Source organism: Trichechus manatus, unplaced genomic scaffold (genome assembly GCF_000243295.1).
Source record: "Trichechus manatus latirostris isolate Lorelei unplaced genomic scaffold, TriManLat1.0 scaffold00090, whole genome shotgun sequence".
NCBI classification, from domain to species: domain Eukaryota; kingdom Metazoa; phylum Chordata; class Mammalia; order Sirenia; family Trichechidae; genus Trichechus; species Trichechus manatus.
The window spans coordinates 11,374,776-11,388,897 of NW_004444026.1; the positions used below are offsets into that span (position 1 = coordinate 11,374,776).

Below are 14,122 nucleotides of genomic sequence, written 5' to 3' on the forward strand. Positions count from 1 at the left end.
GTTAACCAATGTCATAAAACAGCATGTGTGTTACTGTTACATGAGAAACTATCTGTTCTGTAAGCCTTCACCTGAAGTACAATAAAATATTAAAAAAAAAAAGAAAAGAAATATGCATTTTACATGATTGAAATATGAAAGAAAATATACATAATTGTTCTTTCAACAAGGTACATATGCAATGATGTCTTAAGCTTTTCCCCATATCATAAAATATCTTCATAGATGTAATGCTCAATGACTATTTGGGCTTACAATATTCTATCATATGGATCCACTTTGTATTTCTGAACTAATTATCTTCGCTGGAAGAGAGATTCTTTAAGCCACTACTTGCTATACTGGTTGACCTACTAAGCATTTTTTCTCACCTCTGGTGTTCTCAGCATCTATAATGTTCCCTGAAGCCCTGGTTGTCCAGTAGTTAAAGCACTCGTCTGATAACCAGAGGTCAGTGGTTCAAACCCACCAGTTGCTCTGCAGTAGAAAGAGGTAGTAGTCTGCTTCCATAAAGATTTACAGCCTTGGAAACCCTATGGGGCAGTTCTACTGTGTCCTGTAGGGTCTCTATGAGTTGAAATTGACTCAACAGCAGTGGGTTTTATTATATTCCCTGGATCTAGCAAGAAATGTTTGCTGAATGAATGAATACACTGTGGAAAAATATTTGCTGAGTTCATGATGTCAAGTCAAAATTCTTGGATATAACTTTATTTTAGTAATTCTTGTTCACAATTTTCTGGGTAAATAAGATAGACTTCAGTTTACTGTACTGATTAGTACTTAAATTAGCAAAAGTTAGCTGAAAGGCCTATGAATGAAAACTGTACATGTGAGACTGGGACGGGGCAGGGTGGTAGGGGAGCAGAGGGATCAGTCTACTCTGGTCAGTTTAAATGACTGAGTGGTAGGAAGTCCCGAAATGCAAATCTCCATGTTTTTTAGGGGATACTTCACACATCATGGTCAGAGATATGAGATAGAGCCTCTGAAAAGCACAGACCAGGAAGAACATGCTGTCCTCACAGAAAGCCAGGAGGAACTTGACCCCGCTAACTACACCTGTGGTGTGAGAAATGTTGGCAGGAAACAAGTCCTGATCCGAACCTCTAGGTCACTCCGTAGCTCAGAAGTGAGTATAGCTCTTTGAAGTTCTCATTCATTTTAATCGTCTCAGCAATGATAAGGGGATACGGGTGTGCTCAACAATGACTGGTATAGGTGAAGCCTGTAATTGCTTTACTTTTCTTCAATTCAATCTTCCTCTCTTTGTAAGCTTTTGAATCTGTCAGGGTGAAAGTAATTATTAACAATATTCTTTTACTCTTTGTAAAGCAGGAAGATTTTCTTCACGCTAAGAAATACCTTAGTCTCTTTTTGGTGCTGGATAATGCCTTTGTAAGTATGAAATATGTGTGCTCCTGGAGCATTAAGTCAACTCTTAAGTTCACTTATCAGAATAAGGCTAGCAACAATTTTAGCTGACAATATAAAGTTTAGCCACCTGATTGTTTTGTCTATTTCTACCTGCCTTGCCAGCAATAGTTTTCACTCACTCACCCTCTTTAATATCCATCTGCTACCAAAATATTCAGATATTGGAGATATATATAATCAACCACAATAATGATAAAAAGAATGGATTATTAAAATATGTTTTAAAATTCTTACTATATGATGTAAATACAAACACAAAACTATATACCTTACAACTTATATATATACAAAGAAAAAAATACTGAGGTCTTTTTTTCCACCTGGAAAATGTTTCTACCTGGAAAACATTGCTTTTATAATCAAATTTTGATAATATTGAATTGGTTTAAAAATTCTAAAAATTATAATTTGATTGATTTAACTTGAAGATAAAAACACTAAAATTTTATATGAATGCCTAATTTTTCTCTTACAAAAACAATCTTACATTTGAAGTAAAATTTATTGAAACACAGAGTCTTACATAATAAGGAAGGCGTTGGAATGACTAGATGTTTAATTATTTTAAAATGTGTAATTTTTTTTAAAATGTGAAATCCTGTACCCTATCAGCTTTCTCCTTTTAACTGGATAGTCTAACAATACTTTGCATATTTTTTTTACAGTATAACAAGTATAAGGGGAATCTACCTGTAATTAGAAGCTTTGTGTTTGATGTGATTAACCTGCTCAATGTGGTAAGATATCTGTCATGTAAACACTTGTTTCCACATAGAAGCCTGGGACTTCCCTATAATTTTACTAAATAAGGGGTTGATAGGGTCACAGTGACTCAACATCAGCAGCTGTAGGAAATTTAACAGGGCAAAGATCAACGTCAAGGTAAAATCACATATATTGTAGCAAAGGCAACTTCTAGAATTTCTATTTTCAAAATGGCTTGGGTTTATCCGTCACTTGCTGTCAACAAAAAGTCTAAAACACTAAAGGAATCATGAACATTTTATAAAGAAAAATGTTCTTTTCACAGATTTATAACACCATAGATATTCAAGTGGCTTTGGTAGGTATGGAAATCTGGTCTGATGGTGACAAGATAAAGGTGGTACCGAATACAGGAGTCACCTTTAACAATTTCATGATTTGGCATCGTTCTAACCTGGCGAAAAAGAAGATCCATGACCATGCTCAGCTCCTCAGGTGAGCACATGCTTTCCAGGACCAGGTGTATGTAGGCAGGTGGATCATTATCCCCAAGTTTTCTTAGCAGGGATTTCTGTTCAGTTATATTTCCCCAGTCAGTTTTCAGAGTGCCTAAAGTTCTACTATTAGCAATTCACTTGTGAGATTATTGGAGGCATGTGTCAGATTAAAAGAAAAAATGAAGTTAGATGTGGATAATCATCTGTGGTCATTATAATGCTGTAGAATAGGAGAAGCTTTTCTAGGGGCTAGTGAATAGAAAAAGGGTCAGGAAACAAAGTTAATCTATAACATAATTAATGGGAGACAATGGTTCTAAAGACTCAGATTGTAACCGTGTATCTGTACCTTTCATACAGTGGGATTAGCTTCAACAATCGACGTGTAGGAATGGCAGCCTCAAATTCCTTGTGTTCTGCATCTTCCGTTGCTGTTATTGAGGTTTGTATACTTACAGTAAGGCTCCCTGTGGTTCTATGTCTTCTATGAAGACCAAGATAATGCCTTATGCAGAGTCGGCATAACAAACTCTTGTTGAATAAATAAATAAAAGTAGAAATAAACCTACTGGTGGATCATTCCACTGAATATTCCTTGGATTTTGAAACATAGTATCCCTTTACATTGGCCCCCTCGGAAGGCACCACTCTAGCTGATGTTAGGAAATAAAAGCAGAAAGATTGGGACAGAGAGAGGATCCAGGTGCCTTTTGTGGCCTGAGATAACACTAAATTGGCCCTGGTGGTGCAGTGATTAAAGCACTTGGCTACTAACCAGAAGGTTGGTAGTTTGAACCCACTTACTGCTCCATGGGAGAAAGACGTGGCAGTCTGCTTCTGTAAAGATCTACAGCCTTGAAAACCCTATGGGGCAGTTCTACTCCATCTTACAGAGATGCTATGAGTTGGAATTGACTTGACGGCAGTGGGTTTCATTTTGGTATTGATGGTCAGAGTTCAGACAGTTAACTAAGGTGCATGTACTTGTCATGTGGCCAGGTACTACAAATGCCCTAGGCACCATATCAATACTTTTTGGAGACCTCTGAGTCTGTAGTATGTTAGTTTTTAATATTTCCCATGGGAAATGCAATTAACAATAGTTTACTGAGAAATTACTGTCCGTTAGTTCAACAAATACCTGTTGATTTCAGGACCCAGTAATTTCAAACATTCATTCAACATTCTGCAATCAGCAATGATAGGGGATGGAGCTTAGTGACCTATTATCTTTCATCCCTCACACAATTTGTTTTTTCTTTTAATTCTGCACATTGCCAATAACTAAGAAATAACTGAATAAAATAAGAAGTAATGGAGACTTCTAATTTTTTCCAGGCTAAAAGAATGAATAATGTGGCTCTTGTCGGAGTGATGGCACATGAGTTGGGCCACGTCCTTGGTATGCCTGATGTTCCATATGATACGAAGTGTCCCTCTGGGAGTTGTGTGATGAATCAATATCTGAGGTGAGACTTTGTCACTCTAGAAAAACCAGTATTCCAGAACCTTAAGGAATTCAGATGTAGTCTACAGATGTTAACTGGATATTTTTCACTGAAGGCTCTGTATCCCTTTAATTTACTCTCCTGCTTTAAGGGCTCATTCTTTAAGATTTCCAACTATGACAAGATAGAGTTGATAACTATGGTGACCATATTATTTCAATCTAAAACAATATCATATTTTCTAAAAATATGAATATAATTAAGATTAGGGCAACATCTTCATATATCCCCATCAATCAATCAATCTATTTTTGCATATTTATTAATTGCCTGCTAATGCCAGACACTTTGCAAGGACTTGGGATAGAAGAACGAATAACACTACCTTGTTCTTCAAGTGCTCACAACTTAGATGAGAAATATGTCCACAAAACTGATAGGCCTGCAATTATTTCCTCACGCTGCTTGAGAAATCTCTCATTTCTCTTCCCTGAACCACAAGATATGTGGATGATAACAAATGGTGAAGTTCTTCTCTGTTGCTATTTAGAACAGAACTGAATCCACAGGGGAATTTAAATTCTTCCAGCTCTACAACAGGATGTCTAGGAAATATTTTTTTTCAACTACTATAGTATACATGCTCGATTGCCCTCCATGTGAAATAAAGTACAATCCTAAACAGATATCAAAGTTGGCATTTCCACTGAACCGAGTAGTACAGTTAGACGAGTGAGAGTCTCATGTCCATTTCTAATGCAAAAGCCACAGCACTCTATATCACGTTATTTCTGATTTTTCTTCTGAGCACAGTTCAAAGTTCCCAAAGGATTTCAGCACAACCAGCCGCTCACATTTTGAAAGATACCTTTTATCTCGAAAACCTAAGTGCCTCCTGCAAGCACCAATTCCTAAGAATATAATAACAACGCCAGTGTGTGGGAATCATCTTCTGGAAGTAGGAGAAGACTGTGACTGTGGCTCTCCCAAGGTATGAAAATATCTGAAGTTTAAAATATTTATTAGAGAGTTACTGGAACATAAGAATTAAGCAGTTTTATTCTACCATCCCCCCTTTTTTAATGGCTTTTTTTTTTTTTTTTTTTGGAAAGTCCTTCAAAAGATAAGCTTGGTATCATAGTGAAAAGTAAACTTGCATTTGTGATTTTCCTACTGATTTTTTAATCTTCTTTTAAAAGGCATTTCATAGGCCAGGATATGAGTATGACATGATCGTAAGAAGTTGAATATAAAGAAGAAAATCATTAGCTGTAACAGGTCACTTATGATCATTCCTAGATCTATTAGTCAAGAACCCTAAATTACATACATCAAAATGATCACTTGCTGAGCACTAACAATTACAGATCTCTAAATAAGTTCCATAAAGAGGTGCTCTTTTCTCATCGAGTCAGTGTATAAACCAAACAGGAAATAAAGCAGAGAAGGAGAAAACAAAACAATCATGTAGACGTGTAAAGAATGAGTTATTAACATACCCATCTAATGGAATTATTATAATTCTGCCAATCTTGGAAAAATTCGACATCTTCACGGCATCAGTGTACTCTAAAGAATGTCTCTGATAGAATTTCGCCTGACAATTGCATATCAGGTTTCTACAAGAGAGATTCTATTGTCTTAGCAATCTTTTTTTTTTTTTTTACTTTTAAAGTTAAAAACAGTAAGAGTTAACATTTAAAGAGATTTTTCACGTCATGCAATCTTAAAAATGCTTTTACATACATCATCTTCTTTATTATTCAAAACGAACCTATGAAATATGTACTGTTATCCCAGTTTAAAGAAATGAGGTTCAGAGAAGTTAAGTAACTTGTTCCAAAGATGCAAAGCTAGTAATCAGTGAAGCCAGTTGTAACCTAAGATAAATCTATTATTTTAGATGGTTTTATGACAATGGGGAAGTCATATAACCTCACTATGTCACAATTTATTTATTCGGAAAGTAGTTGTATTATATTAGAAGATTATATGGTGTGTCTTAATCATTTCAGAAAAATGTTGAAAATATTTTATTAATTGCAATGAGATATATAATTTTATAAGTGGTGTAGTATTTTATAATTTTATAGTTACAGTTAATTTTATCTGATTTTTATTTACTTATATTCCCGTATGGTGTCTTGAGTGGAAGATAATTGAAGTTATGTATAACCCTAGGCACTTCTAACTTAAGCAGATGAATGGCTTATAATCAATGTGTTTTGACTAAAATTAAATGAGAACTACTGTCTATATGATGTCTAAGATCTAACATTATTGAAGTATATTAGTCAACTCCTGTATTGTTTATGCATTTTATTAATTTACTTCTCTTGTAGTTAAATAAACCTAGAAGGCTCAGGCTTATGAACAACTGAAATTTAAATAACTTTGCTTTCTTATCCAAATAGTAACATATGTTCTTTTTATAGTACCCTTTATTAAATAATACTGTTTCCCGTAAGTCTCGTATATCATTTTATTATTCTTATATATGTATTTAGGTCTTTTTCTAGATTTTAAAAATTACTACATTTACCAGCTTAGTTATTATCACAGAAACATCACTCTACTTTAATTATTGTAACTTTATAATGTATTTTAATATCTTGTGTGGCAAATCTCTCCATGGGTCTTTTATTACAGAATTTGCATAGCAATATGACAACTCTTCAGTGCTTCTTCTTCTATATACCTTGGTGATTGTATTTGTTTACTTTTTTTTTTATCAGTTTACTCACACATGCAATTGAGATTCTGATTAAAATACGTTAAATTCATATTTTAATTTGGAAACCACTGACATTTTCACAATAATAAATGGGTATAAAGGTAACAATAAAATTGTCCTTAAAGTTCCTCAGGAAAGTTATAAAGTTCTTTCTGTGGTTATTGTACCACATAAAGTTTGCCCTGAAGTATTTTTCTATTTTTGATTTCACTGTTAGTATGTATAATATTTCCCTTTTATTTTAGATTCTAAAAAATTATTACTGTTTTGATGTTTTTGTTATTATTTTAAACTATCTTAGTGACTCACCTAATATTTTTAGAGTTGACCCTCTGTTTTTTCCAAATAGAGATTTGTATTAGATACAATCAGTGAAAATGTGTTTATTCTTTTCAATTATTATACTTTCATATGTTTTCCTTGTTTCATAGTATTTGCTGAAATTTCCATAAAAATGTAGAAAATAAATAATACTTGTATTCTTTATTATATTTTTGCTATTAAATTTTCTTTACTATGATGATGTATCATTCTGTCCATAGTTTACTTATATACACTTTAATAATAATTGCTACTGAATTTTTACCAACTGAATTTTTCCATGTATCCAAATAATATTAGTTTCTTTCTCCCTCAGTCTCAATATAGTGAACTATATTACTTATTTGAAAAAGTTGAGCCACTCTTGCATTTTTGATTAAAAAAAAAACTCACATAGTTGTAATGGAAAGTTATTGTATTAAACTGTGTTTTGTTAATATTTTATTTAAGTTTTTGCATATATACTCATAAATGAGAAGTGTGTGCATGTGTGTGTGTGTGTGTGTGTGTGTGTGTGTGTTCCTTACCATATTTGACTACCAGGGTTGCATGGGCTTGATAAAATAAATTTGAGGTTTATTTCTCTGTTTTTAAATAGTTTGACTAGTATGTAAGTACTTTTTCTTAAAGTTTTGAATTAATTTACCAATAATATCATCTAGATCAAATTTATTTGGAGTAATTCATTGACAATTCTTTTTCTGGCTTCTTAAGAGGTAGTTTTCCTTACTCATAACAAATTTTTCCCATTATTGAATTTCCTTGATCATTTCCACTGGAATTTGCATAGCAGAATAATTGAAAATGTGGGGTTTCATTGCCATCTTGTACCAGATGGACCAGGTCTGTGGGAAGAACAATGTTCAGCCCACATTTATCATTGCGTATGTGTTTTTAAGGACTGCACCAATTCTTGCTGTGAGGCCAGGACCTGCAAACTGAAACCTGGAACTGATTGTAGGGGAGACACTGTGAATCAGATCACGTAAGATATTTATTTTATTTTTCAAGTATTTTCTCACTTTTATTTCATATTTGAGAAAGATGTGCCAATTATTTCTATAATGCACTGAAAAAATTTGTTATATTTCAAAAATGACTGAATTTTAGAGAGGGAAAAAAAGCCACCATTATGAATCTAAGTAACTCAGGATTGCAGGTACGTATACTAATGAGAGAAAGTTGCTACCTTGGCATCTGAGAAATTAGGACAGCTGAACTCTGTGCTAAAAAGTATATAAATTCTAGCTAGGCAGTGATGAGGTTAGTAAAAATTAAGTTTACCAAAAAAAATTATTAAAAGATTATTTTTAAAAACCTCAATTAATGAGCAAATTTTATTCTTGGTTAAGAGCTGATAACTGTAATCTGCAAGGCAGTCAGAAAATCAATAACATTTAAGAACACACTGTAATTTTTTAAAATTGCATCCCTTTTAAAGTGTCTGAATAAGCTACAATTCACTTATTATTTTTGTATTTTATACAATCCTATATGAGTTGGGCTAGGACAACCAATTTCTCTGAATGTGGCATTTGTTTCAGTGAGAAATAGTCTCTAAATCTAAGAATGAGGAAAAGAAATGGTATCTAGAAGAAAGACTCAGGATAAATTAAATAGAAGGCCCTACTCTCACTCCCCTTTCCTGAATATGGTCTGGAATTCAATCTACAGAGAGATTTTAAAGAGGATAATTGACCCAACCATGAGCCAACTATCACTTCCTCAGGAAAGAACCAGCAAGGTCATGCGTTAGGGACCCCATCGCTCGTTTATTTACAAAGCACCATTTAGCACAGCCTGTGTGAACCACAACATGCATCCACTCTGCCAGATTTTCTGGAAGTTCTTCCATCCTCTTATTGTGTCACAGAGGCCAGAGCACAGCATCTCAGAAAATAACTATTCAACTCTTTAGTGACTTAGAATGATAAGTGGACATGGATATGTCCCCTGCCCAATTACTGAGCATTATAGGCAATCTGGTATTGTTGAAAGAAAACTGGACTTCAGAAACTTCAATTCTAGTCTTAGTTCTGCCACTAACTAGCTGTGGAAATTTAAGCCAAGTTGTTGAATTAGTTTTCTCACCGGTAAAATGGAGTTAATGATTTTGTCTCTCAGTAGGGTTATTAGTATTATTTAAACTCAATAAATTTTTATGATCATTATTAGTATTTTACAATTTATAATAGCCTACCTTTTTTTTTTTTCCTTTTAAACAGAAAATGAGTCAAAAAGTCTACATTCATTAAGAATCTATCTTGTCAGGACAAGAATCCGAAAACTCAAAACAAACCAGGAATCGTATGTGTTTTCATCTTTGTAGTTAGACATAGTTTGTTTTTCATTTACCACTCTGCCGACAGGTAAACCGATGCGCTTAGCCAGCTGCCTATTCTTTAAGTCCTGATTGTTAGTGGATTTTTAAAGACCATGAAGCCACTGTTTAGCTCTGCTCTTTGGAAAACAAAAGAAATTAGCCTTTGACCAAAACATCTCAAAATGCACTGCTGAATTACTCAGAGTCTACCCAGAATTGTAAAACACAAGTGACTTGTATTTTAACCCACTTGCATTTTACTAGTACAGCCTGTGAAAAAATAAGTCCAGCTGATAATTTGAATGGAGAGCAGAGTTCATGTCTCATTTGTTACCCCTCAATGTTCAGCTTGCCTTGCTCTTATATATGTAGTAATTTTTTATACCATATCAAGATTAAAGATAAGCATTTCTCATTTTATTATGTATAGTCCTTTACATATTGTGTTGACTGTCACATATGGAGTTTATTTTTGAAAGTCTACGTGGTTTACATTTTAAAATATCCATCAAGGAATGCTTTATTCATCTATGGATTTAATGAAATATGCTAGCTAAAACCAGTTGCTGTGGTATTAATTCCAACTCATAGTGACCCCATGTGTGTCAGAGTAGAACTGTGCTCCATAGAGTTTTCAATGGCTGATTTTTTGGAAGCAGATCACCAGGCGTTTCCTCTGAGGCACCTCTGGGTATACTCGAACCTCCAACCTTTCACTTAGTAGCTGAGTATGTTAATCGTTTGCACCATCTAGAGACTCCTAATGAAACATAGTAGAAAATAATAATTAAAAAAAATACAACTTTTTGAGGATTTTCTGAGTGGTCTTTTTAGAAAACGAATATTTTTAACATCTTTATTTGTGTTAGGTGTTAAAGCAACCAGCCTCACATAATTAGAACATTTCACCTTGGTCATTGGGCAGTATTGCCCCAGAGAGCCAAGCATTACTGTACCGGGATAAGAAAATTAGATCACTTACCTTTTAATGTCCAAAATGCAATGACTTGAGGTCAGTTACACAAGAAGAACAACTTCTTCAGGTTTCCTTCTTTAAATACTTTGTAAAAGTTACTCATATGTTCATAAATGCCTGTGCTTAGAGAATAGGACTTTATACACACTTCTCAAGATCCGGCTTTGAAACCACTGGCCTCCTGGGAAGCTCTCCTGCTGTTGCTATCTACCCTTCATTCCTCACTGTTATTGGTGGGTTGACATTGCTGGTGCTATAGGGGAATCTGCATTTCAGATGCTGCGGCCCCAGGGCCTGACTGGCCAAGATCTATCCTGACCCCCTGTCAGATAAAAACTTCCGGCCAATTCCTCCAAGAAAAGAAGGCTCCTTAAGACAAATTCTCCCTCCAATTCATGTTCAGGTAGAGGTTTCTTACAGCAAAATTGCTTAAAATACAAAGATTACAACTAATGGTGTGCTGAAAATGACTCATACTGACTCATGAATGCCAATTGTTAAAATTTCAGGAAAATTGTGAGCTGGTTATTAAACTCAGCTATTATTAAAAATCAAACTATATATAACTAAATTAAATAAATTATATTTAAAGCAAAGGAAATACTCAAAATGTATTGCTTCCTAATTATTATGCTACATTTTACTAATCTATGCTTTTAGGTTTATTTATGTTTATTGTATCTGTATAGCAGAAACACTATGTAATGGGGTGCTAGTCACACCTTCTTCTAATTCCACGTTCAGTGACATCACATTGGTACCTTGAAATCAGAATTTATCACAGAAATAGGCAAAAGCTACAAATCAGGGCTTGATTTATTTATTTGTCTATTCTTAAAAGACAGTGAATGGAAAAATCTTGATAATGCAGAATAAACTTAAAAGTGTGTCTTGTTTTCAGCAATATTGCAGAGCACAAGATCACACAAAAATCAGCTGAGTGTCTTTACACAAAGAGGGAGAACTCCAAAAAGGAAATCAGGAAAACAATACCATTTACAATAGCCCCCCAAATGATAAAATGCCTAGGAATAAAACTAACAAGGAATATAAAAAATTTATACAATGAAAACTTAATTCAAGAGACTAAAAGAGACCTACATAAATGGAAGGAAGTTTCCATGCTCCTACAGATACAATGCAATCTTGATCCAAATTCCAAAATTTTTTACTGAACTGGAAAAACTAATCACCAACTTTATATCAAAAGGAAAGAGGCTCGGAATAACCAAAGCAATATTGAGGAAGAAGAACAAAATAGGAGGCCCCACACTCCCCAATCTCAAAACATACTATACAGCTATAGTAATCAAAACAGCCTGGTACTGGTTCAATGATAGACATATAGACCAGTGGAACAGAATCAAGAACCCAGAAAGAAACCCATCCATCTATGGGCAACTGATTTTCAACAAGGGGTTAAAGTCCATTCAATGGGGAAGAAACAGTCTCTTTAACAAATGGTTCTGGCAAAATTGGATATCTGCTTGTAGAAAAATGAAACACGACCCATACTTCACAACATAAACAAAAACTAACTAAAAATGGATCAATGGCTTAAATGTTACAGCTAAAACTGTAAAGTTATTGGAAAAAAAACATAGGAACAAAACTATGAGACCTAATTTTTTTAAAAAATAGATTATCAAACACAACTACAAATGCACTAACAGCAGAAGACAAATTAGATAACTGGAACCTCATAAAAATTAAACATTTATGCTCATCAAAAGACTTCATCAAAAGTGTAAGACTATAGCCTACACACTGGGAAAAAATATTTGGGAATGATGTATGCAATAAAGGTCTAGTCTCTAAAATATATAGAAAACTTGAACAACTCAACAACAAAAAGACAAACAACGCAATTATAAAATGGGCAAAAGATACATGAACAGACATTTCACCAAAGAGGATATTCAAGCAGCCAACAAACACATGAAAAGATGTTTGCAATCATTAGCCATTAGAGATATACAAATCAAAACTACAGTGCGATATCATCTCACGCCTGCTAAAATGATATAGATTTAAAAAACAACAACAAATGCTGGCGAGGATGTGGAGAGATTGGAACTCTTAAACACTGTTGGTGGAATTGTAAAATGGTATAATCACTATGGAAAACAAACAAACTAGGAATAGAACTACCTTATGTACACCTATGTGCACTTACGTACACCTATGTACATATGTATACCTATGCTCCTTGTAGGACTATTCACAATAGCAAAAAGGTAGAAACAACCTAAGTGCCCATCAATGGATGAATGGATAAACAAAATGCAGTACGTACATACAATAGAATATTATAAAGCTATAAAGAATAATGAGGAGTTCTCCAAACATATTATAACATGGATGAATCCGGAGGACATTTTCTGAGTGAAATAAGTCTATCACAAAACGACAAAACGACAAATATCTAGAAGACTAGAATAGGTATATATACAGAGACCAGAGTTCACTGGTGGTTACCAGGAATAGGTGGGGGTAAGACAGGGAATCACTCTCTAGATAGTAGACACTTGTTATTTTAATGATGGGAAAGGTAGCACCAAATATGGGTGAGGTGTACACAGCTTGACCAAGGTAAATTATGTCACTAAGAAGTACACAAGAAAGAAAAATGTTTTTGGTAAAGGATATGACAAATATAAATTTGCAACAACAACCAAAAAATGTGTATATGGTTACATATGTATGGATATATACATATATTTGTATGGGTATGTATATGTGTATACATATGTGTGTGCATATAAATGCATCTATATGTAAGTATATATACATGTATGTGTGTGTATGCATGTATATTCATATGTATAAATTAAACTACATAGGGCACACAGTTACAGATAACTTTTTAGACATAACCAAACACATGGCAAGATTGCTTTTCTGAGTGTGAAGGCTCAGGACGATAATTTCTTGGGACAACTCGGTCAATTGGTATAATACAGTTCATAAAGTTCATGTTCTACATCCTAGTTTGGTGAGTAGTATCTGGGTTCTTAAAAGCTTATGAGTGGCCATCTAAGATACAACTACAGGTCTTTACTCATCTGGAGAAGAAGAGAAATAAGGAAACCAAAGACTAAGGGAAGAAATAAGTGTACAGGACTAATAGTCTACACCATCCACAGCCTCATCCATGGCCTCAGACCAGAAGAACTCGATGATACTCAGCTACTGACCATTCTGATCTGGGCCACAATAGATGGCTCCTGACAGAATGGGAGAAAAATGTGGAACAGAACTCAAATTCTTTTCTTTTTTTTTTTTACTGTATTTCAGGTGAAGGCTTACAGAATAGTTTCTCATGAAACAGTAGTACACATACTGTTTTATGACATTGGGTAACAACCCCACAACATGTCAACCCTCTAAACTCTCAACCTTTTCTTTTTTTGGTGAAAATACACATAGCCAAAGATACACCATTTCAAAAATTTCTACATTCACAGTTCAGTGACATTGACTATGCTCTTCCAATAGCGCTGTTATTCTCACTTAAGATGAAGGCTATAGAACAAAATAGTTTCTCATTTAACAATTACTACAAATGTTGCCCTATGACAATGATTAACAATCTCACAACACATCAACAATATCCTTACTCAACCTTGGGTTCCCTATCACCAGCTTCCTTGTCCCCTTCTGCCCTCTGGCACTTGTCAC

At 34.2% G+C, this 14,122-nt stretch overlaps 1 protein-coding gene across 2 annotated transcripts in view; it reads left to right on the forward strand.

Annotated features, from left to right (window-relative positions):
• ADAMDEC1 (ADAM like decysin 1) overlaps positions 1–10,278 on the forward strand; it is a 20,486-nt gene extending 10,208 nt beyond the window's left edge. The window contains exons 6-14 of one of the 2 annotated variants that reach the window (XM_004382158.2): positions 946–1,132; positions 1,336–1,398; positions 2,103–2,174; positions 2,468–2,637; positions 3,000–3,081; positions 3,978–4,108; positions 4,901–5,078; positions 8,042–8,127; positions 9,368–10,278. In XM_004382158.2, the coding sequence (XP_004382215.2) occupies positions 946–1,132; positions 1,336–1,398; positions 2,103–2,174; positions 2,468–2,637; positions 3,000–3,081; positions 3,978–4,108; positions 4,901–5,078; positions 8,042–8,127; positions 9,368–9,374 (976 nt within the window). In that variant the 3' untranslated portion in view covers positions 9,375–10,278. The remainder of the gene's footprint in view (positions 1–945; positions 1,133–1,335; positions 1,399–2,102; positions 2,175–2,467; positions 2,638–2,999; positions 3,082–3,977; positions 4,109–4,900; positions 5,079–8,041; positions 8,128–9,367) is intronic. The other variant, XM_023736695.1, reaches the window with a different exon arrangement.
• Positions 10,279–14,122: the final 3,844 nt, after the last annotated feature.